This window comes from Apteryx mantelli, chromosome 28, assembly GCF_036417845.1.
Source record: "Apteryx mantelli isolate bAptMan1 chromosome 28, bAptMan1.hap1, whole genome shotgun sequence".
NCBI lineage: Eukaryota > Metazoa > Chordata > Aves > Apterygiformes > Apterygidae > Apteryx > Apteryx mantelli.
Genome location: NC_090005.1, coordinates 706,911 through 731,229, shown reverse-complemented (window position 1 = coordinate 731,229; position 24,319 = coordinate 706,911). Strand labels below are relative to the sequence as shown.

The 24,319-nt window shown below is 62.9% G+C and overlaps 3 protein-coding genes across 3 annotated transcripts; all 3 read right to left on the bottom strand.

Annotated features, from left to right (window-relative positions):
- Positions 1 to 5,399: 5,399 nt before the first annotated feature.
- DHX58 (DExH-box helicase 58) lies at positions 5,400 to 11,260 on the bottom strand. Its single transcript, XM_013946398.2, has 12 exons — positions 11,050 to 11,260; positions 10,570 to 10,771; positions 10,214 to 10,404; positions 9,762 to 9,878; positions 9,330 to 9,456; positions 9,006 to 9,188; positions 8,649 to 8,905; positions 8,207 to 8,356; positions 7,690 to 7,851; positions 7,176 to 7,366; positions 6,816 to 6,912; positions 5,400 to 6,453 (listed from the first exon to the last, which is right to left on the bottom strand). Exons 1-12 carry the CDS (start codon positions 11,215 to 11,217, stop codon positions 6,274 to 6,276), a joined length of 2,025 nt encoding a protein of 674 aa, XP_013801852.2. The 5' UTR covers positions 11,218 to 11,260; the 3' UTR covers positions 5,400 to 6,273.
- Positions 11,261 to 11,534: 274 nt separating this feature from the next.
- Positions 11,535 to 21,888, bottom strand: KAT2A (lysine acetyltransferase 2A). Its single transcript, XM_067312019.1, has 18 exons — positions 21,646 to 21,888; positions 20,694 to 20,817; positions 20,424 to 20,569; positions 19,791 to 19,880; positions 19,003 to 19,184; positions 18,123 to 18,314; positions 17,837 to 17,943; positions 17,540 to 17,647; positions 17,299 to 17,435; positions 16,672 to 16,880; positions 16,464 to 16,590; positions 15,899 to 16,009; positions 15,671 to 15,814; positions 15,209 to 15,323; positions 14,664 to 14,700; positions 14,277 to 14,340; positions 13,821 to 13,905; positions 11,535 to 13,470 (listed from the first exon to the last, which is right to left on the bottom strand). The coding sequence occupies exons 1-18, from the start codon at positions 21,886 to 21,888 to the stop codon at positions 13,277 to 13,279; spliced, it is 2,415 nt and encodes an 804-aa protein (XP_067168120.1). The 3' UTR covers positions 11,535 to 13,276.
- Positions 21,889 to 22,667: 779 nt separating this feature from the next.
- On the bottom strand, positions 22,668 to 23,581 carry LOC136994385 (heat shock protein beta-11-like). Its single transcript, XM_067312032.1, has one exon. The coding sequence runs from the start codon at positions 23,343 to 23,345 to the stop codon at positions 22,755 to 22,757; it is 591 nt and encodes a 196-aa protein (XP_067168133.1). The 5' UTR covers positions 23,346 to 23,581; the 3' UTR covers positions 22,668 to 22,754.
- Positions 23,582 to 24,319: the final 738 nt, after the last annotated feature.

Here is a 24,319-nt window from a genome sequence, read left to right as displayed (position 1 = left end):
TCCCACGGGTTTCCTTAAAAGCGGTGCCCAAGGAGAGGCGGGAGACCAGCTCCGGCAGGAAGGAGGCGAGCGGCCGCTCTGCCCGCTGCCTTCCAGGCCGCCGCCGCTTTGCCAGGCAGGTCTGTCCTTGCCGGACAACCAGCCCTTAGCTGCCCTGGAGATGCTCCTCCAATGCCAGCAACCGGGTAACCTCACAGAGATTTAGGCCAAAAAGGAGGCAGGGAGCCGAAGCAGGCTGACCCACCAGCTCCGCTTTGGGCCAAAGCGGCGGCGAAGCCTCGCACTGTGCTCTGGGCTGGCTGCAGGGCCCCTGCCGTGAGCCAGAGCTGCGCGAACTCCCTTTATGAAACACATACCTGGGATTAGAGATTTTACTTTGTTTTTTAAATAGCAGCTGAGAGGTCAGCGCTGTGCCCTGGTGCTGACAGCAGATCCTGTGATCGCAGACGAGGAGGGAACTTGTGATAGAAGCTGGCAAGTTTGCAACGCCGCAGCAGTCGGCTCAGGGTTGCATCATTGTCCCCTGGCTCTGAAATGTGGGAGCTGCTGGGAAGACAGATTTCCTTTTGCACCTGCAAAGCTGTTTCATCCTCTGCTGTCCGCAGCTGAGCACCGGCACGCAGCAACAGCAGGGAGGAAATTGCTAGTAGTTGCTTGGTTGCTTCCCTTGCAGAGCTGGGAGCCTCCCCCGCTCCGGCTTCGGCTCCGTGCCCTCCTCGGGGAGCGTTTGACAAGCGGCTGCAGCCCCCGCTCGCCAGGTCTCAATCTCCAAGAAGGAGCAATCAGGAAAGGGAAAAGAGAAGCAGAGATATTAAATACGGACAACCAATTTTCTGGGCCAATCTTACAGAACCGGCAATCCAAATTTGCCCTGAGAGCCGGCGGATCAGCCCGTGGGCTGGAAGGCTGCCGCATTGCAAAGGGAATTGCTGCCTCCAAACAACACGCGCGTCTCATGTCTGGGATACGGATAGGCCTGATCCTGCGGTGGCGGCATGACTCCCACTGCATGCCGCGGCGGCGAGGCCAGCAAAACCGGTGGGGACACCCCGCCGCGCCTGCCGGGACACGAAGCCCCGCTCGTGCCCACGCATCCCCGTGCCACCGGCACCACTGGCATCACCCCTCCGCTTGCCAGGCAGCTTTCTTAGCCCGATCAGAATAAAACTGCCGCGATTATGCAGCCCAGCTCCCCACTCGGGGCGGGAGGGAAACGGTTTGATGCTAATCCCCTTGTTTAATCCGCCGGCAGTCTGCCACGCCAGCAGCCGAGCTCCCCTCCCGGCGGGAATCGTCAGGCTGCAGTGGCTGGCAGCGGGACCGCGGGGCGGAGGAGGACGAGGATGCTCCCGCTCGATTTACCCCCCGCCGGCAGCGCGCGGGGCGCCCAGCTCTCCACGGTGGCTGCTCTCGGCGGAGGAGGAGAGGGGAAGATCAGCGCCGAGCAAAGAAAGGGCTCTTGTCTCTCAGGACCGGGCTGCTCTGCCCTGCGCCGTTTTTGCCGGGCTGGAATTCGGTGCCCCCCTCCCCTTTGCCCATCGGTGCTGCCAGACTCACCCTGCTGCTGCCCGAGGCCGTGTCCGCCGGGGCCGGAGCCGCACAGGGCCGGAGCACCGAGTCCTGCTGCCGAGCAGCGGCGCCCGGATGGGAACGCCGGGCCACGCTCCCAGCGCGACCCTCTGCTCACCCACGAGCCGGCCGCCCTCCGCTTCGGCAGGCTGCTCCCAGCAGGATGCTCCAGCCGCCGGACACACATGACATGGACACACATGGGCACCAACGTCCACCTTCCCCGGCGCGGAAGAGCCACATTTCTGAGCGCAGAGGCGGCTTGCCGAGCCCCTGGGAAGGGTCTTCCAACCTCGGCACGATCCCTGTGCCCGGCCAGCACCCCTTCCCCTTCCCCTGCAGCTCAGCCACGGCATCACCCGGGAAAAGCACCCGAAACGCTTTCAGGGACCCTGCTCCAGCAGCTCGTCGCCTCCCCATTAGAGAACCGCACCTAATTTTGAGTTTCAATCTGCCTCACTACCTTCAAGCCTTCAGTTCTATTATTCTTTTCTTAGCTAAGTTAAAGAGCCCTTTAATACCTGCCAGTTTTCTCCCTGGGAAGGTACTTGCACACTGTAATCAAGTCACATCTCAGGCTCCTTTTTGATAAGCTAAACAGATTGAGCTCTAAGTCTCTGTTAAACACCCAGCCTCAGGAAAGGGCCAATTTGAGGCGTTTCCAAGCAGAATGGATCAGGGTTTGCTTAGCTGGTGCATTTGAAAGGTGAACAGTCGATTTCTGATGTGCTGATGATAAATGAAAGGGGTTGCAGAAAAATAAATTGCTGCAGCGCCCTGGCTCTGGAGAGGTCCGTGGGCACGTGCTGCCGTGGGCGGCACGCGGGGGGAGCAGGACCCCGGCGCTCCGGGGCCGTAAACCCGGCCCTGCCCCAAGCCTCTGCCCGTCGCTCTGCAGGAAGCTCACCCGCGAAAGAGCAGGGGGAAAAAACACCTTCCCGGCGCTTTTACCAGCCAAAGCTGCTGCAGCAGCGGTTTGCTCCCGGTCTAATGGTGCCGTCTCTGCTTACAGGCAGGGAGCTACGAGGGCCGGGAATGTAAGTGCTTCGGGGAGCTGAGATAAGCAGAGACGCTGCGAACCCAGACTTAAATCCCGAGGTTATTGAGCAGGGAGGTGCCAGGGCGCTAGCACTGCTCCAGCAGCCCTTGCTAATGCATGTTTATCGACAGGGCAATCGGAGTGATGAAGTGGGGCTCTCGCTCTGTTTTAATCACAGGACAAGGCAGCCCGCCGCTGCCAGGGGGCTGGGGGGCGCCTGCTGCCCCGCACGGAGCCCCGGCCAGGGGGGCGGCCGCAGGAGCACACCGGTCCCTGGAGAAGGGGCAGTTTGGATGAACGGTGCAGAAATTTCGTTCTGGGGACCAAAGGGGCTCGGGTGACGGCCGGATCCGTCCAGGCTGGCATGAGGTCACAGCAGCCGGCACGCAGGCACCCACCAGGATAACCTGCAGCCTGGATTCTCCGAGCACAAATCAGGGCAATTTGAGCCTAGTAAAACTATCTGGGGTCCCAGCAGGAGGGCTTTTGCCTGGGGAGAGGTAGGAGAGGCCATCGCAGCCCACAGCAAGCTACAAATAACTCAAACGGCCTCATTACCTACTTTCTGATGAGCAGGAGTTGGGTTTCATGTTTCCCCCGGGGCTAACTCCACCTGAAACTGGGCTATGCCTCCTTACGGCAGAAGCCGCTGCCTTCAAAGTCGTGCAAGAGCGGCACGCTCGCTCCGAGCGCCCATCCTCGCTGGAGATCTGCCGGCGGCTGCTGGCGGCGAGGAGCTGCTGCTGCGCACTCCCTTCTCCCGTCGCCCTTCTCCCCTGTGCCAGACCCCCCTCCTCAGCAGGGTGTGCCGGCGCAGCCCAGCCCAGCCAAACTCCTGCCCTCTCAGGAGCTTATTGCTGCCTCCCCACCCCTCCAAACAGACCCCGCGGGCGACGGCGGCGACCTGCGGCAATGTCCCCCACCTGCTTATTTCCAAAGAAACAGGACGGCGCCAGCGAGGTGGGTGCGGAGGGCTCTGCATTTGGGTGAGAATCAGGGTCTGCAAGCGCAGACGGTTCCCAGCGACCCTCAGCTGCAAGGGCCCCGTGCCAGCAGCGGAGCCGGAGGAGCTGCGCGGCCACCGGCACGCGTCCCCCGCGCTGCCCTGGCTCCATGGGCAGGGACGGGGCTGCAGGGCTCGCCAGCAGCCCGTGCTCGAGCGCTGCTTGAAGGAGCAGCTGGGCTGAGCCCGGGGAGGCACAAAGCCCGGCTGGGGCGACCTGGCTGCGAGCCACGGTGCCCTGGTACGGCCTTCCCAGGCCGCGCCGGTGCGGAGAGGGACCGAACCTCAAACACAGATCCCCCTGCCTGTGCCAGCAATCATTGCAACCCAGTTTAAGCTGTTCTCCCTCCTCAGGAGGCTCCTGCCTGGACAACAGGACGGAGGCTGGAAGCGGCACGTGCACTTGCCCAGGGCAGGGCTCGGTACCTGCCCACTCCGGTTCGGCTGCTGCCGGCCTGCAGCGTGCCAGGGTGGATGCAGGTCCCCCATGCTCCCTCCGCACCCTGCAGCTCCTGCGCCTTCCCCCGGCCACGGAGCCTCGCTCGGCCGCCGCATCCCTCCCCTGCCGCCCTCGCGCCGACGGCGAACCCCGAGCCGGGGAGCCGAGGGGACGTGGCGGGTGGGAGAGCTCGGGGCCGGCCACCCCGTCCCCAGCGCTGCTCCCGGCAGCGGGTCCGTGCCCGCTCCGGTGCCCGTTGGACCGGGCTGAGCATCCTCGCGGCAAACAGGCTACGGGACCGGCCGGCCGGCCGGGAGTTCCCGGGACCGGTGCGCCTGCTCCCGGCCGGGCTGAGCCCCCGACCCGGCCTGGGAGGAGACGCGTCCCCCGGCCCCCCGGGGCAGCCGCACCAGCCCACCCCGGGCACAGCCGCGGCCGAGCCGGCGCCGGGCAGGGGCTTCCCTCTAGCGACTCGCCGCGGCAGCGCATTCCCGGAGAAGGGCCGCCTGCGCCGGGCTCCTCCGCAGAGCACCGGGCGGATGCAGCCTGCCGGGGCCGGCGGGAGCCCCCGAGCGCCGCAAACGGAGGGCACGGGAGCGCCCCGAGCGCCGCAAACGGAGGGCACGGGAGCGCCCCGAGGCGCCTGCCGTGCTCAGGGACCCCCCAGCTGCAAAGCGCTGCCGCAAGCGCCGCTGCTCCCCGCGGCCTCGCAGCCGGGCCCGAGGCGCCTGCGGGCTCGTGCTCGGGACGGGGCGCAGCCGGCTCTGCCCTCTCCCTTCCCCCGGCCCAGCAAACCTCAGCGGGCTGCCAGGCAGGGCGCCCACCACGTGCACCTTGCTGGACTCCCCCTTCCAGCCTCGGCAGCCCGTTCCTTCCCCGACGGCAGGGTTGTCGCTACCTGCGGCTCCGGGCTGCTCCCCTGCCGGCTGAGCCACCCTGGATGGGGGGCTGAAGCGCGTTCTGGCTCGCAGGAAGGTTTCGCTGCTCAGAGGCGGTGGGTGAGGCTGGATGCTCTGGCTGGTGGCTGCAGGCAGCGGCAGGGGCTGGGGCAGCCCCAGGCCAGCGACTTGCTCCACGGGCTGCGGGAGCCCCGTCCGGGCTGAGGGCTGCTGCCGGCGAGGCCCCGGCACAGCCGACACGGCGTGCGATGGGATGGGACCGTCCAGCTCGGGGGGCTCCATGCTGCCATCTCAGCCTGCCCGCTCTCATCCGTGAAACACGCTGCAAGTGGAGCCTGAAGCTGCCTGCTATTTCCCACCCACGGAGCAGCGGCCGGGGCGGCAGCATCCCAGCCGCTTCCCATCAAGCTCTGATGAGGGCAGGAGGCATCAGCGCCTGGGCTGCCCAGGAGTGAGGGCTGCCCTGCATCAAACCTGCCTGCGCGCAGCGAGCTCTTGCAATGAACGAAACTGCCAGCACTTCACGTCCATCCAGCACACGCGTGCCAGGTTTTAATGGAGGACAATTAACCTCCTAAAGCAGATCAGAGACCACCAGAGAAAAGCTGGACATGTCCTGGGCCCACATAAAATAGCTGGTCCTCGTGTCACAGTAGTGTACAGGCTGCGGAAACAGCCAGGGAGGAGAGCAGCAGGGATGCCGCGGCTCCGCGAGCGCCGCAGTCTGGCACGGCCGGGCTTGCCGGGCCCCACGGAGCTGCACAGAGCCCCTGTAAACGGGGCTGGGAGCTCAGAGGGGCCTGGCAGAGGGCGAGGATGGGATCCCCGACACCCTCCTGCTCCTACAGACGCTCTCCTACGCCCCTGGGAAAGCAAAAAACCATCGGACGGTTCATTCCTGCGGGACAAGGCAGTGGCTGGCGGCAGAGCTGGGGAGGGGGCTTGGGGTCCTGCACCCCAGTGCCTCTGAGCACTGGGGGAAAGGGGGGCAAGGCGTGACATGGGGAGCAGCTAGACAGCGAGCAGGAAAGGGCTCAGGCTCTTTCCCATCCGAGTCCCTTGCCAGGTTTTTCTGGACCCTTCAGTCACTTCCATGAGAAACGGCCCTGGTGCCGGCATAGCGAAGCCTTCTCCCCCTGCGGTCACAGGCTCTAGCAAGGGACGTGTTGCAGCAGCTCAGTCTGGAGGGGAAAAGAGCTCACCGTGCTTCTGAGGAGCAAGCTGCAGCACTCTGTACACAGGGGCCGGGGGGAGGATCCCATGCCAAGGGATCCCATTGCCCCAGGAGGTGGCCTGGAATAGTCTCTTCTAAGCAGACCCCGCACTAGAAGGGCTGGTCTTCGATGCTGGAGCAGTACTCCAGGTAGTCAAACTCCTTAACGGAGAACGTCACGCTGCTCCACTTCTTGTACTTCCTCTTTTCAGCTGGTGTCTCCACCACGAAGTTTTTGATGCAGAGGATGGGCAACTTCACCCCCTGGTAGATCATCTCCATTCCCCAGTCCTGCGTGGGCAGAGAGGGGACAGTCACACAGCCCAGGACCCACAGTGCAGCATCCTAGTGCTGCAGGACCATGAACCCAACCCCACGCCTGGGTGCTGGAAGCAGCTCTTTGCTCTCAGGGTACATCTCCCTCGGGAGACAGGTGCCCATGTCCACGTGCCCCATGTGCAGCGCACACGTCACACGGGCACGCGCCGAATGGAAGCACAGCCTCCGTTTCTTAGCCAGGATAATGAGCCAAGAGTTCATGCACAAGGCTAGTGACACAGCCCCTTCTGCCCTTCCACCTGTGACTCAGCTGCAGCTACGGGTGAGGGGCCACGAAAGCCAAACAGCCGGGGACTGCCGCGTGCCTCGCTCACCTGGCTGCACTCATTGCACACGATGCGGCATCCGGGCTCCCAGTCCTTGAAAGACCGCTCCAACTCCACTTTCCCAGGTGTGACTCTGTAATAAAGCCTGTGAGGAAGTGACCAAAAGGCACAGTAAGGAGGATGCTCCAGGGGACACAAATCAGGTAGCATACGCGCTCCCATACAAACGCAGTGCCACAAAGACCAAGGGACCTCCCGGTACTGGTTACCCCAAGAAAGAGGCCCACCGCAGCAACTCTGCCCCAACAACCTTGCTAGGGGATTGCTGCCATCTGTCCTGCCCAGCCCTAGGCAGAGCGTGTGACAGCTCACGTGAGGGACGCCTGACGGCCGGGGCTCTGCTCCTACCTGAAGAGGGGGTTGATGTTGACGTGGTGCATGCCCTCCACGGTGCGAATGTCACTGCCGTGGCACACCGCCATGTTGCAGTTGACACAGTAGAGGCAAGCGGTGCCTGGGTCATGCAACTGCCGCCTCTCGCTGTTCTTGGCTTCCTTCAGTTTCCAGCTGACAACGGCATTTCGCTGCAGCTCCGTGATCTGGAAAGATGGCAGGGAGGAGGCAGGACAGCAGGGAGGACATGGGTCAGTGCAGGTGTACCAGGGATGCAGACAGACCACAGACTCCGTGAAAGACACGGCCATGGAGAGATGCATCGCTCTGGAGAGAGCGGGGTGCGCAGCAGGAGAGACTTGCACAGCACGTGCACGCGCTGCCCTGCGCGCCTCTGAAAGGCCAGCATTTTGCTTACGCCTCCTAGGATCTGGTGCTGCCCCAAGGGGAGAGCACACAGCCAAAAGCCAGCGTGCAGAGGGACGTGTCCAAGGGGCAGATGCAGGAAGAAGCTGTGCCAAGCGCTCACCTTGAGGCGGTACTCCCTCTCGGGCATGTCTTGCACCTTTCTGATTGCCCTGACCATGAGCTCTATGAGATCCTCGTTGAGCAGCTCCCGGGAGACCTCCCTGCTGCTTGCTTTGGCGAGGATGGAGTACACGCTGTTCTCGGCACGGGCACGGCCTCTGGCCTGCAGCAGAAGGGCACAAACGTCGCGGTCAGCGGGGACGGGCAGCAGCTGGCCCCCTCTCCTCTCCACCGTCAGCCCCGGGCTGCAGGGCCTCTGATGGCACTGCACACTCCTCCCCTGCATCCCCGTGAAGCCGGGTCTATCTTCCCACCCCGCTGCAGCATTACAAGGAAACGCTCTGCCAAAGGCTGGGCTCACCCCGAGGGACCTTGCGGCCATTAGAGGGTGCACAGGGCACGAGAGGGCCGGCGCGTCCCAGCTGGGCAGCACTTGGGGCGTCCTGGCACGCCGTCACCATAGCAGGGCCGGGCACATGGAGCCAGGGAGAGCAGCTGGAGGGAGCCCGGCCAGCTACCTGCATCATGGCAATCTCGTTGGTCATCAGCCCATAGCGAACCACGATGTTGCACTCCGGGATATCCAGGCCCTCCTCAGCCACGCTGGTTGAGAAGAGCAGGTTGAGGTCTCCCTTGCGGAACAACTCGATCACATCCTGCTGCTCGTTCTGGGAGGAAAGAGGGACAGATGCTTCAGCAGCTCCATCCTAGAGCAGGGTACGTGGGGGTTGCCTAGGGCTCCTAGTCCCTAGGAGCACCCACAGCCCCCACAAACATGCGAGCAGCAAGCTTCAGTGCCTGTGTGCAGAGCGGGTAGGGCAGGAAGGCTTCAGCTTTGGGCTCCTGGGATTCCCCACCCACTCCTTAGCATCCACTACATGGCTCCGCAGAAACTGATCTGGCCCCGGCCTCTCCCCTTAAGACCTGTAGCCCAAAAGGGTTGCGGAAGCCCCTATTCACCTGCGTCATGTGCTTGGTCTGGTTGCTGTAACCAGCCCCGGTGAGAACAGCAGCCCTGATGTCCAGCCCACGGAGCGACGCTGTGTCCTTCAGCCAGCTGCGCAGGCTGTGGGCACTCTGGCGGGTCCTGGTGAAAACGATGCCACGAGAAGTGCCCAGAGACTGGAACTGCTCCTGCAGGATCTCCTCCAGCTTGCTCAGCCGGGGGTTCTCGTACTTCTGGTTCCTGGCGAGCTCCAGCAAGCACGTCCTGTTCTCTGTGCAGGGCAGATGGGGAATGAGAAGCGCTCCCTGCTCCCTCCAGGGTGGCCTGGACCCAAAACCCCCTGGCTGCACCCATCCAGGTCCTTCCTTTACCCTCAAACGTGGTAGCGAGGAAGCGCTCTGTCGGATCTTTCATGTCCCTTTCCAAGAGGTAGAACTCCCTGAGGCACTGGAAGGCGTCGATCATGCGCACCGTGTCGTTGATCAGCAAGGCGTCATTATACTTCCGCAGGTGCAGCGCACACACACGCCTCTTGCGACAAAACGTCTCTGCTGCTGTAGAGGGACAGGACGCGCCGTGGTCACAGCCTGGCCCCCTGGAACTATCAGCTCTACCTCTGCACACATCCTGCACGGGCTCAGCATCTCACCCTGCTCCTGCCCTGGGAACACCCTGCCTCCGCTCAGCCTCCTTACCGTTCTTCTCCAGCTCCACGATGCGCTGCTCATAAATCTGCGTGCCAAAGTCCTGCGGCAGGCCAGGTGTGCCCATGTACTGCTGGATCTGGTCCATGATTTTCTTCAGCTGCTCTCCAAAGGGGTCCTGGGAGCAAAGAAGGGCTCAGTATCCAAGGAATCAGGGAAGTTCAGGTACAGCTCAGAGAACATCTAGCCTAGGGTCAGGGGCTGTTTGCACAGCAGGACTCAGCTGGTTATGGGACCCCCCTGCATGAAAGCTCTGGGTCAACTGATTGCTTAGATTGTCTTGAGCTAAGCAGATGGAGGGACATAAACCTCCTAGGCGACGGCCTCCCCTCCACTGCAGCGGAGCTCAGGGGCTTTGCTCAGAGATGGTCCGCATCTTCTGCCCAGGGAGCACCCCTGGGGCTTCAACACGCCGCTCCTTACCTGCGCTCTCTCCTGACACAAGTTGTACTGCTTCCTGGGCTGAGGGACTTGGGTCTGCAGGTGATGGAGGTGCTCCTGGGCCGACATGATTTTAGCAGTATCCAGGTTGGCACAGATCTAAAAGGGAGAAATCCCCACATCCAGACACTGGATGAACCACTACCGGGGCATTCCCCCCCCCAGCACCAGCTGTGCCACAGGGCCCAAAGAGCAGCTCAGTGCTGGCATCTCAACAAGTTTTGGGATGTCTCCGCTGTGCCCGGGCCAGCCAGCTGCACAGCATCTACACAGCAGGGTTATCCATCTCTGTCCCCCTGGGACACTCCCACGAACTGCTAGGAGAAGCCATACCGCAGCCCTAGGCTGTTACAGCCTTGCAATCCCTGGAGCCTATTCCCAGGCGGGAGCGCTCAGCACGCAGGATGGGAGGGCGCAGCCCACAGCCGACCCACCTGCAGGATGTGCTCCACAGCTCCTTCGAAGGACGTTGCACCCCCAGTGCCGGGTGATGCCGTCAGACCCAAGATCTGCGGCAGGTTCTGCCGCCCTCTCAGTTTGTGCTGGAGGTAGTTCAGCATGATTTTGTTGTAGATGGCATCCTTTTGCGTGTGGTGGCACTCGTCTATCACCAGCAGGGAAAAATCTGTGCCAGGGCGAGGGAGGAGATCCGAGATGAGCAACGCAGAAACAGGCTGGGAGCTGCAGTTGCTCAGCCAAGGGCAATCCCACACCATTCACCCTCCCCAACACAGTTACACGGAGAGGAACGAACCCCCTGTGACTGCGGTGTTTGGACCCTGCTACCCACCCGTCAGCTCCACATGCATGTCCTCCTCTTTGCTGACCAGTGCGTTCTGCAGGATCTGGGCAGTGCAGATCACAATGTCATTCTGCTTCACCACCCAGGCAAAGAAGAATTTCTGCTCGTTGTCCCCGCTGATGGCTGTGATCCTGAAGGCGTCCTGGAGCACGTGGAACTCCTTCTTGGCATGCTGGTCCACCAGGTGCACCTGCCAAAACCACACATTTCCCATGAGAAACCTGGCTGCCGGCAGCTCAGCCCCAGCCTGGAAACATCCCCCAGGGAGCAGTGCCGAGCCAACCTACCCGGCAGGCAGCAAGGGCTCGAAACGCGCACCCCGTTATCCCCCCAGGCAGGGGCCAGGGCTGTCGGACTGAATCGCCCCCGCGGAGAGCCTCGGGAGCAGCTGGGAAGGGTGGCTCAGGATGGACTTGCGCCCCTCGTTGCATCTCCCCTCTCCCCTCGAAGGCAGGAGCCCCCCAGTACCTTGTTGACCAGCACGGCCACCTTGCCCCGCTGCCTGGTCTCCAGGTGCCTCTTGCAGACGTAGACGGCGGCACGGGTCTTCCCGGCGCCCGTGGGCAGCCAGATGATGCTGTTCTCGCCACCCAGGGCTGGGGTGATCACTTCCCACTGGTAGTCCCGCAGCTCCATCGCCAGCAGCGCCGCAGCGGCCTGGCCCAGGGAAGGCTCCAGAGCCCTGGCTTCCCCAGCCAGAAAACGAAACCCAGCAGCGGAGCTTCCTGCCAGGGAGCCCCAGCGAGGGGGGCCCCCGCCGGCAGCACGCCCGGGCCCGGCTGCGAGCCCAGCCGAGCTGAGCCGAGCCGGGACGGGGTGAAGGGTCCCACCCCGCGCCGCCTCCTCCCCAGCCGTGGTCGCAGCCCGGCTCCCCCGGGGCCTGCCCGGCTTGCAGCGCCCAGCGGCCCCCCCTCGGGGAGCCCTGCTCACAGGCAGAAAACGAAACCAGGCAGAGCCGGCCCACGGGGCGACCAAACCAGCCCAGCTGCTCCATCCACCACGGAGCTGGGCCCCAGCTCAGCCTCCTGCACCCCAGCTGGTCCATACGCTGCAGTTCGGACCCACGTGCTCTGACACCGCTCCGCTGCCCCCCTCCAAGCCCTGCTCCCCCGGAGGGCAGCAGCGAGCATCCCCGCATTCAGCCCCGGCTGCGATCCTGCTCATCCTGCTCTACTCGTCTCCTCCCTCCTCCAAGCAGCCCAGGCTGCCCACCAGCCCGGCCTCGGGGCAGGGCCCAATGCAAGGATGCAGCCAGGTCTGCACAAGTACGTTTATTTAAAAAAAAAAAAAAAAAAAATCAGTCAAGTGGAATGGGTGGACGGGAACAGTTGGACAGGGCTGGGTCCCACCCCAGCGAGGCCAGCAAGCCTGTGGAGCAGCACCAGCGTCCCCACAGCAAGGACAGCACAGACAATAAGGCAGCAGGCGTTAAGCGAGTGAGGGCAGGCAGGCGGGGGGTAAGTTAATGCTACAGTCGGACGCTCCCCCTGCACTGTTCCCAGGGAGGCACAGGGGGAACGTGGCCCATGAGGTGCAAGGACAGGGGCAGTGAGGACGGGGCACTAGCGGGAGCCAGCCCTGCAACCCAGGTGCAGGAGGGGAGTACAGGTGCTCAGGCCCAACTCCGCTGTCTCATGGCTTGGGGAGCAAGCGAGAGCAGGGGCCAGCAGATGCTGGGCATCCCGACTGCATAGGGGAGCAAGGGAGCCTGGAGAGCAGAAGCTGGAAGAGTGGCAAGGGCAGCCTGCCTGCTCCACCGCCGCCAGGGAGGCGAGGGGCAGCCCCAGCAGGTAGGGAGAGCCCTGAAGCTGGGAGCAGGCAGGTAGGACCGTGCGAGCTGCAGCTGCGCACAGAGCAGCCAGGCACTGGGCTGGCTCAGAGGCAAGGCAGGGCTGGGACAGGAGCCCAGCGCCATGGCCAGGGCCGGAGTGTCACGGGCAGGAGAAGGCCTGCCCCTGCATGCAGGGAAGAGCAGAAAAGGAGGCAGCGGGGAGCGCTGATGCGCAGGGGGCAGAGCGCCTAGCCGCAGCAGGGAACCCACCCGAGAGCCTGGACCCAGAGCAGCGTCTCTGCCCCTGCTCCGCAGAGGCGGCAGGGCCGAGCCCCGCTGTACACTCCAGGAGAGGGGCAGGTGCTGTGTGCGTGCGCAGCGTGCTGGCCCTGGGGAGCGGCGCTGCACCCCGGCAGTTGGCAGGAACGGTGGCCCGTGCAGAAAACCGAAGCACTTATGTGCCCCAGCCCTGGGGCTGCCCTTTTTGCTAACAGAGCCAGGGCAGAAGGCACATCCCTTGGGGGAGAGGGGAGCACAGGTAGCAGGGGGTCTCCCAGCCCTGCACAGAGCAGGGACAGGGAGAGGCTGTACCCTAGTGCCGACCCTGCTCCGGGCAGTCCCTCAGAAGCTGCTGCTCCAGCCCTGCTGCTCATGCAGCTCCCAAGGAGAGAGGCTGCCAACACCACCAGGATAAAAGGTAGTTCCAAGCACAGGGCAGCCCCCGCTCACCTTGGCCCCAGAAGAGGGAAGACCCAGCTCCCCCAGGCTGTTCAGCAGCAACAAACCCTCCAACAGCCCCTACTCAGCTGAGCAGGGCTCAGAGTCCCTTGGGGGTCAACAGCAGCCCTGTCCCTCCCAGGCTGTGCCCAGGGGGAAGCAGGGACTCGGGGTCCTGATGGCCAAGGAGAAACCAGGTCAGCTCCTCTACTTGTCAATGAGCCCCCCTTCCTTGAGCTTGAAGTAGAAGAACTTCTCCAAAGTGTTGGCACACTTGCAGTAGTCGCTGTCAGGCGGGTTGTACTCGCGGCAGTTGGTGATGATGCGCTGCAGGTCGGCAATGAACAGCTTCTTGGTGACGTAGTAGCGATTCTTCAAGCGCTCGGTCATGGTCTTCAGGTCTGGGGGTTGTGGGAGGGGGGAAGGGTGAGACCCCATCATGCCTCTGCGCCCCCCTCCCCAGCCCTGCTCGCCTGCCCTTGCCCTCCCACCTGCCCCCAGGCACAGAGGAGGCAGCTTCCCCCCACATCGTGGGGCCAGACACCAACCAAGACACCCCAACTCGCCCCTCTCTCTTCAGCCCCTCTCCTTAGCAGAGCACTAATCACGAAACCCTCTCCCCAGCTCCGAGTCTGAGGACCAGCCCGGCACCTCGGCTCTACGCAGCACGCAGCTCAGGGCCCAGGGCAGAGCAGGCTGCAGCCTTCCCTCCCATGTTTCTGCCTCACGAGGGCAGGGCAGAACTGCCTACCGATGGGGAAGCGGATGATTTCGTAGTAGTCCGGTGCCTCCGACTTCTTCACGGGCTCCATGAAGGGCCACGCGCTGGGGTGGGTCTGCGGAGAGGGCAGGTCACAGCAGTGAGAAGGCAGGCAGCACCCACCTTCCCCAGCAGGCCAGCTCCCAATGCCTGACCCAGTCCCATGCCCCGGCACTGCGTCCACGGGCCAGCACACTCTGCCAGGGCAGGATTAGGAGCAGAGATGGGAGCTGTGCTGGGTCAGCCTAACCTTTCCCCCACAGCAGAGAGCAAGGCCAGAGGAGCTCCAAGACAACCTGCCCATGGGGAGGCTGTTCCAAGGGCTGCCAGAGGGGACAAATGCCACAGCAAAAGGGCACATAGTCTATCTGGACGCCTTCACAGCCCAGCTTGCTCTCAGCCAAGATCCATCCCCTCACCCTGAACCATCCCCTTCTGTTCCCACACCTTGATCTGGGCCAGAAGGTTCTTCAGGGTGTTGTAGAGTTGGTCTGGATCCTTCAGCTCTTTTCTGCAGGAACAAAATCGTATAGTCCATCAGCCCCAAGCATTGGCAGCCTCTCCATCCCAGCAGGCAGGTGTGCGCTGTGGCTCGGTCCCCTCTCTCCCTTCATGGTCCCCCCTACGAGGCAAGTCCTGCTCCCCGCCAGCCACAGCTCTCACCATGTCATGTTCAACATCCCCACTGCTAGTGCTGGGTCACCGCTGAGGGCCCAGACAGCCTCCAGTCGCTGCCAGGAGTGAGGTACAACAGCTGGCGTGAGCCGGCTCCCCCAACAGCCCAGTTGACTGTAAGAAACAGCTGTTTTCATTCCCACAGAGACCAGCACTTACCCCTTCTCCTTCCCCAAAGGTTTCCATCCTGTTTCTCCTGGAAGACAAGAGTCAGCATCACCACAGGGCTGTGCCCCCAAGGCATCAGGCATCCAGCACCCTGCTGAGTGATCAGTACAGGCCACTGCCTCTCCCCAGCCACCCCTCCACCATCCCAGAACAGCCCAGCCACGACCAGCCCTGTGTTCAGATTGACAAGGGTTGTCCCCACATCATCACCTACAGCAAATCAAGGGGACGTGTCAGAGCCTGTGACCATGCACCCCAGACCATGGCACAGGTAGGACTGAGCAAAGCTGCCCCATCCCCTGCAGTGCAGGCGCTGGGGTGAAGAGCTGTAAGCCGTTCTTGCAAAGAGAGCTCCAGCACACAGACCTCGGCTGCACTGCCATTCTGCGTGGCGATAGGACAGTGCGGTCCCACGGCCTGGCCATGAGGTGGTAACTGCAGGATCAACGGCAGAAGGGGCTGGCACCGGTGCTGCAGCCTAGGAGGGAGCTCTTCAGCAAGACACCCCTTTTCTGGTAGAAGCAAGCAAGACTCACGAATGCCAGGGACACTCTCAATAGGGATCTGCCGCACGCCCTCCTTGAAGCAGGTCAGGCCAGGGTAGACCTTGCGGATCTGCGCTTGCTTCCTCTCAATCAGCTTCTTGATAATCTGTGGTAGGAGGGAAGGATGTTTTAGGCACTGCAGGACTTGCTCTGACGCTCCATGGAGCAAAATTATGACACAGGGCCCTGGCAGATCTAAAGCAATGGGCTGTACCATCCATCCGCCCAAGGTCAAAGCCAATCCCTGCCACTGTAAGTGCCACCACAACGTCCCCTCTCTTGCCTGCAAGCTTGTTTCTAGGGGAGACTTCAGGAGATGGTTCCCAAGGGCTGGCATATCCCCATCACCTCACCCTCTGCTTTTCAGCTGAAGGCAGCTCCAGCACGGGGGAAGGCTGGCAGGAGCCAGGGCAAGCACAGCCTGGACAGCACCTGCCTGCCCACAGGAGATACCTCCTTCTGCTTCTTGATGATGTGGGAGAGCTCAGTGTAGGGGATCCGGGGGTTCAGCTCACACTCCATCAGGGTTGCCCCCTCGTAGTCCTTGATGTAGCCCAGGTAGCGGCTCTTAGGAACTTTGATGTCCTTAGAGAAACCCTAGGAGGGAGAGGGCAGGTCAGGAGTAGCTTGTTAGCAGGAGGGCCTGGCCTGAAGGGTGCCAGTACAGGGGAAGGAGCTCACCTGCTTCTTGAAGTAGCCGATGGCATACTCATCAGCATAGGTCAGGAAGTACAGGATGTTGTGCTTGATGTGGTACTCCTTCAGGTGGTTCATCAGGTGTGTCCCATAGCCCTGGGGGAACTGCCGTGAGACAGGTGCCCCCGCACACTATGGGACCCCAGGCAGCCTGGGGGTCACAGACAAGATGCACGGTCCTTCTGCCCACAGCCTCTCTTGCACCCCACAGACAGGGACAGCATGTCCTGCCCAAGATGAGTTTGGCAGAAGGACACCCACACATTGCTCCATCTCAGGAACGGCCAGCACCAAGCGGGGTCAGACTCTAGAGCAGGTCTGGCTACCGAGAGGTTGGGATTACATCCATGTGCTCTGCCATGGTTGAGCCACTCAGCTCACGCTTCCTTTGCAGCTAGAGCAGGACCTCAGGCACATCCTGCCGCCTCTCAGCCCCCGTTAGCCCAGTCCACCCTAACATCCCCCAGCTCCTCCTCACGCTGTGACTACTGTACTCTGCTTTGAAGGGACCCACGCACCCTGCACACCACCAGCCTCTCCCCGCCTTCACCTTCACTTGCTCATTCGATGTCACAGCGCAAAAGACTATCTCTGTGAACCCCTGGGTCGGGAACATCCGGAAGCAGATCCCCCCGATCACTCTGCCATCCTTGATCAGAGCCAGGGTCTTGTGTTTTCTGTTGGCGGCAAGGCAGAGAGTGAGGAAGGGAGCTCCCTACACCAGCCCAGCACCAGGTGCTCCCCTCTGAGCTACGTACGGGTCGAAGACAAGGCGTGTGATGTACTCCTTGGGCATGCGGGGCAGCTGGTGCGAGAAAACATTCTGCAAACCCACCAGCCACATCAGGATCTTCTTGTTGGACTTCTGCGAGAGCGAGTTGCCGATGACGTGGAACTCAATGATGCCACGTCTCTCCTCCAGCCGGGCGGTCTCATCCCGTGCTGCATTTGCTGACAGCAGGCTGGTCTGGGAGGAGATGCAGGCAGGTTAGACTGGCCCCACAAATACCCTCCCTGGGAGAAAGCTCAGGCGCCTACAGGCCCAGCCAAATCAGAAAGGCGCCTCTCTGGGTACTAGCTCCTGGAGGGTCAAAGGGGAGCACAGGGCACCCTTGTGCTTAGCTCTCTGCTCAACTAAAGCATCGTTGTGCGGAGACTTCCCCCTCCCAGCTCCAACAACACACCGCCCAGGCACCAGGACCCAGCTCTGGGAAGGTCAGTGCTGGCACAGGCACTCAGAGGCAGCGCTGCCAGCACCTGCTGGGCAGGGACCACAGACGAGCCCTTTGCAATGCCAGCTTAGGTCCTGGCAACACTGGCAAGAGCTGGCTGCTCTTTCTAGCCAGCTTCGTGGTGCATTCTCAGCATGCCCCCCTGCCACATACCTCAGGGCCCAGCATGGCAGCAGGGTCTGTGATGGTCAGCATGACCTCATTCACCAGCTCCATGGGAATATCACCCATGACACGAATCCGTTTGGCATCTTCCAGGGTCAGGCTCTCAGGCAGCTTCCGCTTCTCACCTGGGGAAGCAGAGCAGCACATCAGAGCCAGATGCTAGGAAGGAGTCTGCTGGGACCAAAGAAAGTCTCAGCTCCCTCCAGGGCTGGGCCCAGACCAGCATTACCTGGCATAGGCTCTGGGGTGCTGGAATCCATGTTTGCTGAAGAGCTGCTGTTGCTGAGCTTCTTGCTGAAGAGTGGAGTGGTGGGCACAGCAACGGTGCTGACTGCAGCTGGAAGAAACCAACAATACCCGAGACTGGCAAAAAGCACCTCATTATGCACTGAAGAAGCATGTGCATCAGTCCAGCCATAGCTCCTGTTGAGTGCTGTACCCCACCACTACAGGCAAAAGCATCGCCCACACCCAGGTCATTTATCCTGGCAGCTCCCAATGCACGGCAAACTGCTCCCCAAGATACCTGGGCGAGACACCAGCTGGCCACCCTCCGTGGCAGGTACTGTGAAATCAGCCTCCCAGATAGGAGAGTTCTCCCCATAGATCTCCTCCTCCAGCATCGACAGGAACCTGGGCAGGGAATGGCACATTAGCTAGCGAGCTGGAGCATGTGCAGCCCCACCGCTCAGCATGCAGCAGGCAACACAAATGGACACACTCAGGGCAGGGAAAGACAGCACCCAGGCAAGCACCCCTCAGGGAGGAGACCCTCACCGAAGGCACATCCCCTCCCCACAACGGGCACCTACTTGGGGAAGTGGGTGAGGATCAGTGTCCGCTTCTCTGGCACTAGCTTGTCCTTCTCTACCCGAAACTTCTCCAGCAGCTGCCGGCGGGTGACCGTGAAGATGGACTTCAGGAGGCTGCGCCCAAAGACGTGGGTGGTCTCATAGCGGGGAAGGCTGTCGCAGCTCTGCGGCACATGGCAGTAGCACAGCCACCTAGGAAACAACGGAGCACACGCTCCCAGTGACTTGTCCACTGGCTAGGGACCAGCAACCCCTGAGCATCAGCATCCCCTCTGGGACAAGTGCTGGTACAAGGGACCTCCTTGGGAAAAAGGGCAGGGACAGCAGGAATCCAGGGGGGAGACTGCTTCCAAATAACAGAGGCCATGACCCATCCCCAACCTCCCAGCCATCTGTGGGACATGTGCTCTGGCCGCCCAGCCCTAGGAGAAAGGGAGCACTTGTGACTTCCAAGTCCAGACTCTCCTGTACACATGGCAGCATGTGGCCTGCTGGCATACGCACTGCGATGTCTAAGACCATGGACCAATGATCCAGGAGAGCTGTCAGGACTCAAGAGACACAAGCCAGAGTATCCATGAAGGTGTGAGGCTCACAGTGTTCTGGACACACAGTGCAACTCATGAGTGCCCCTGGGGTCTGCGGGGTTCAGACACCAGTGCTGCAGGGTCAGACCAAACGAGACAGGGACCAGAAGAGAAGCTTCCTGGTTCCCACTTGCCAGTCCCCAAACCAGTGTGCGCCTAGACTGTGGGGCTGGGAAGAGGCAGAAGATACAAGGAACCACCAGTCAGCCCTGAACAGAGACCAGAGGAGCCGTGCAGACCCTGACTCTGCCCCAGAAGCTGGCTGGGCTCAGACCCTCCTCCCCCTCACTCACCTCGTGTAGTTGACCTTGTAGGTAGCCACATCGTCATTCTGCGAGCGCTGGCGGAACTGGGATGGCGTCTCCAGCTTCCAGTAGTTGAGACAAAGCAGGAACATCTTTGAGAGCTCGTACATTGTCTGCCGCTCCTTGGGTGGCAGGTGGCTGAACTTGTACTGGACAAAGTTCAAGACTCCCTGGGAGAGAGGAAGGGGGGATGGCGAAGGGGTGCCAAGCACTGGAGAGAGCCCCAGCCAGGGCTGCAAGTCCCAAGCCACAGTCACAAGAGCATCTGGAGAGCCCAGGCCTGAGACAGCAGGTCAGAAACATGTCAAAGGCCTATGCAAGAGGCCTAGGGAGAGAGCAGAAGCAAGATGGGCCATCACTGGCCAGCACTTACATTCCTACTCAGCACACCTCATCCCCAGCCATCCTGGCTCTCTTGCTAATGATTTATTCCCAGGGACAAAGACTGGCACCACCCGGACCCAAACACACTTCCTGGCAACACAATGCTGCAGCAAAACACAATCCAGTACGCTGCCGAGAACTTGGATCTGAGCTTGCGATGTGATGACTAGGAATCACCAAGTTGCAAAAAGACGCCCTTTATTTTCACATTGTTAGGGGAAATGCTGGGGCTGAAAACCACAAAATGGGATTGGAGAAAGAAGCATCAGTCCCTTCAGTGGTATGCACCAAAGAGGGCACAAGCAGGCACATGGCCTTTACCCAGCACTAGAACCATGCAAGAGCAGCAAAACACAGGACAAGTCATCAGCGCAGCAGAGCTTTGGCATCACCTGCTCAATGTTCGGTTTCTCAAAAGGGGGGCTCCCCAGGGACCCCTCAACTACAGGCTGGCTCATCTGCAGGATGCATTTCCTCAGGAGCTGCAAAGACAGCATCAGACACGGTTACTGTTTTAATGCCAAGGTCCCAAGAAACAGGCCAGGCCATCATCTGGTGGGAGCAGCACAACACCAGTGGCCTGCTATGGGGTTGCACCAATTTACGCGGCTGAAAAACGTGCCAGGGCCCATTTCAGAAAATGCCTGTTTCTTCCCTGAAAATTGCTCTCCCAGGTGAATTCAACACAGGGAAAGCAGATGGCTTCAAGGAAAGATCCCAGTTTTTCAGGTTTCTGGCTGGGCTGGTTGGACAGCCACAGACGGAAAAACACTTTATCTACAATTAGACAGACACAGACCAGGGAATAAAAAGACGACACCCTGGCAGCCCCCCATTCCCTTCTCCTGCCTCCCATCATTCGGCACAAAACCAAGCACAGAGATCCTTCTGCACCTGGCACATTGCACGGGACAGCGGAGAGAGGGCAAGAAGCCGATCATGTCAGCTCCCCCAGCACTGCTGAGACCGCTGAGCGGAGTTCTGCAGTGAGGGGGGAAGTTAGACCTGACGAGCACCAGACGTACCTTGAACAGGTAGAAGTACACCTGCTTGGTGTCTGTGTCCTCCTCCTTGTGGACTGACATGAAGAGGTTTTCAACGTCCACCACCATGCCCAGCAGCCGGTTAATCTCTTCCTCCGAGACGTTCTCCAAGTGGGACACGTGGTCCGCTGCGGTGGAGAGCGAGCCGTTGTGAGACCCACGTGCTCAGCACCCCTCGCCACCCAGGGAGCCCCGTCAGAGCCGCGCCAGGTCCCGGCCACCGCTCCCAGACCCTGTGCCGCAGCAGGTTACCTAACGCGTGTCCGCAGCTCCGGCAGGGCTCGCTCAGGTTGGTCACGGGCTGCTGCAGGTCCATGCGGGGGGCGGTGGGCGGGTTGGGGTTCTTCCAGCCATTGCACTTACAGGCGTCGTTGGCCTAGGACAAGAGAGGCCATCGAGCAGCAATCCCATGTGCTGCCTCGTACCAAGGCTGTTGCTTTCTGAGGACAAACAGCTCTGTCCCCAGCCCCTGCATCAAAGCCTCCTTGATTCTCCAAACCGCTGCCTGTGCTACTGATGCCAGCCCCCATTCCTGGTGTACAGCATTCACTCCTGGCTTCCCTCAGCACCCTGCCTGACCCAGCAGCCCAACACTCAGGTGCCCACATCCCACAGTACCAACCCTAGCACAGCTCAGTGCCCACGCAGACGTTCACAGTGCTCCCTTCCCACGTCTGGCCTAACATCCCCACCCTTAAACCTTCCATGCGCAGCTCAGCACCCCCGTGTGCCCCCAGCATCCCTCTCTCCATAATCCCCTGAGCACAGCCCCGGATCCTGTACAGCCCAGACCTACCTCCCTGCAACCCACGCTCAGCCCAGCCTCCCTCTCTCCCCCTTTCCCCCTCGCACAGGCCAGGATCCTGAACCCCCTGCACAACCCAGCACCTCTCCTTGCACACTCCCACACGCAACCCGGCATCTGCGTCCTGTGCACAACCCAGAACCCTTCTCTTCGCCTTTCCCAAAGCACGACATAGGACCCATGCACGGCCCAGGGCCCCCCTCCCGCGCCCCATGCACGGCCCAGGACCCCCCTCCTGAGCCCCCTGCCCCATGCACGGCCCCCGGCCCCCCTCCTGCACCCCCTGCCCCATGCCACTCCCTAGATGGCCCAGGGCCCCCCTCCTGCGCCCCCTGCCCCATGCACGGCTCAGCCGCCCCGCACCCCCGGCCCCGCTCACCCGCCGGGCCCAGCGCCCACCTTGCAGGCCGAGAAGACCCCCAGCTTCTCCAGCTTCTTGGCGCGGGGGAAGCCGCGCACCTGCGCCTTGCGCTGGCTCGCCCGCTGCTGCTGGCTGAGCCCGGGCCGCGCCGGGTCGCTGGAGCCCGCCCCGCCGCCCCCGCCGCCCGGCCCCGCCGCCGCCCCGCTCGCCGCCCCGCCGCCCGCCGCGGCGCTGGGGGCCGGCGGGGGCCGGCCGGGCTGCGCGGCCTCCGGCTCCGCCATGCCGGGCCCAGCGTGCGCCCGCGCCCACTGCGCCTGCGCGCGCGGGTCACGCCGGGACGTGTAGTCCGCCGGGAGGGGGCGGGGCACAGGAGGCCTCGGCACCGCCCACCGCCCTCAGGCACCGCCCGCCGCCGCCGCCGCCCGCCTCGCCGGGGGCCGCGCCCGGGCGCAGCCCGCCCTGCGGGGAGCCGGGCGAAGGGGAAGGGGCAGGGACGACGGCTCTGCCGCCGCCAGGACAGCGCCAGGTCGGCGCCCGCGGGGCTCCTGCCGCCCCCGCGCCTGGGGGGGGGCCCCCTCCGGGGCCGCAGCACCGGGCGCCGGCGGTGGCCATGGCGCCGCACGCAGCCCCTTCACCGGCGCCTTCCCGGCGCTTCCCGAACCTTCCCCGCCCCCGCCGCGGGGGCCCCGCCTCCTCCTCCCATATAGGGGCAAGGATCCGCCTCCCCTCGGCAAATATGGATTGCCCCAGCACCATCTATGGGTTGTGCCCGCCTCCTTGTGGCCATGTATGGTGTGGGCCCGCCCCTATCCCGCCCAAATATGGGAGTCCCCGCCCACGTTCCTGACGGAGCGGGGCCTGGCGGCAGCTGGCGCGTGACGGGCAGGGCCTGGCGCGCGGCGCCTGGAAGGTGCCAGAAGAGCCGGGGAGTGTCGCGTTCCGCCCCCCCCCCCCCCCGGGCAGTCCCGGCCTGGCGCCTCCCGCCGCGTCCCCCAGCTCTGCCCCGAGCCCCCCCCCCCCCCCCGGTACCACAGCAAAAGCAGGAGGAGAGCGGAGGCGCAAAAGTGGGGAAGGGTTTATTTCATATCAAAAAGAAGCTGCAAGTGTTGGCAGCCAGGCGCAGCCTGGCCCCGCGCGCGGCTCCCCCTCACGCCTTGGCCCGCTCAGCCCCGTCGTCGGCCGCCACCTGCGCCACCGCCGGCCCCAGCTGGATGGGCACGTTCCTCTCCGGGGCGGCTGGCAGGGCCCGTCTGGGGGCCTCGATGCGCAGCTGCCCGTCGCCGGACAGGGAGCAGCTCAGCGCCTCGGCGTCCACCTCCTCGGGCACGTCCCACTCCCGCTTCAGCACCTCGTACTTGTAGGAGAAGGAGCCCTTCTCGTCGGCGCTCTGCGTCTCCTTCTGCCCCACCAGCACCACCTTCCTGCCCACCACCTTCACCGACAGCTGCTCGGGGGCGAAGTCCTTGACGTCCTGGCACACGGAGAAGCCGTCGCCGGAGCTGGAGGCCGGTGCGCGGTCCGCGGCGATGCTGAGGCGGCCAGCGCTGCTGCTGCCGCTGCTGCTGAGGAGCTGCTCGAAGCTGCTCATGAACTCCCGCGCCCGCTCCATCTCCTGCCGCAGCTCCCGCTCCAGCTCGGCGAAGAGGGTGCCGGGGTGCGGCCACAGGGTGCGCACGGGGCCCAGCCACGGGAAGAGCGCGCCGGAGGCGGGCGGCATGAAGTGCAGGCGGCACAGCATCTCCACTGCTGGCTCTGCGCGGGTCTGCGAGCCGTGCTGGGCTGCGGCCGGCGAGCGGCACCTTTTAAACCCCTTTCCCCCGGGGGCGTGCCGCTTCCAGAACGCTCTATTTTTGAGAGGCTGATTATCCCGCCGGCCGAAATAGCAGCGCCGGCTTCTGGGGACGAGTCACCCGCTGCAAATAGGGAGCTGAAGTCACAGCTCGGGTTTCTGCAGCGCCACCGTGATGCAGCAGCGTGCGGGGGAACTGGGGCAGGGGAGGGGACCCGGGCACGGCCCTTGGCCACCGCACCAGCGCCGCCGGGCGCGTTGCTTCAGCGAGCGCAGAAGGGGAGCCACCCCTAAAGCAACGTGTTAATAAGCCACCGAGTGCCAGAAGCGTCTAGCACTTTCTGGGCTTTTCTGCAGCTGCGGCACCCACGCACGCTGCCTCTTGGGACGCCTGCCAGCGTTTACCCGCCCCTAAACACGGCGTCTGGGCACCTGCGTGGGGAGGGTCTCGCGGGGCTTCCCCCGTGTCTGGCACGGCCGCGCGTGGGCAGACCCCGGTGGTGCGGAGGGTGGGCTGCGGCGCACCGCGGCCGCCCCCTGTAATGCGGGGTGCGGGGGTCCCCAGCCCACCCGGGGGCAGAGGAGGGGGAATGGGGCGCAGAGGGGGAGAGGGGAAGGCGCAAGGCCGAGGTGGGAAGAGCCCAGCCCCGCTCTCTGCCTGGGAAAGGACGCAGATTTTTGGCAAGGGTGGCTCAGGCGTCCCATTTGGAGGCTGAGGTGATGCTGCTAATTATAAGCCAGGAGAGCAGAGCTGCAAGACTAAGGGTGAAGGTATGTTGGACACAATGTAAGAGGTGCCTCTCCTAGGAGATGAGTAAGAAGAACGAGCTGGAAGAAGCTGGAATGAGCTCTTCTCTTCTCTCCGGGATGACGTGGGTGTGCAGGACGAGGCCACACCTCCACAGGAAAGGGTATAAAAACTG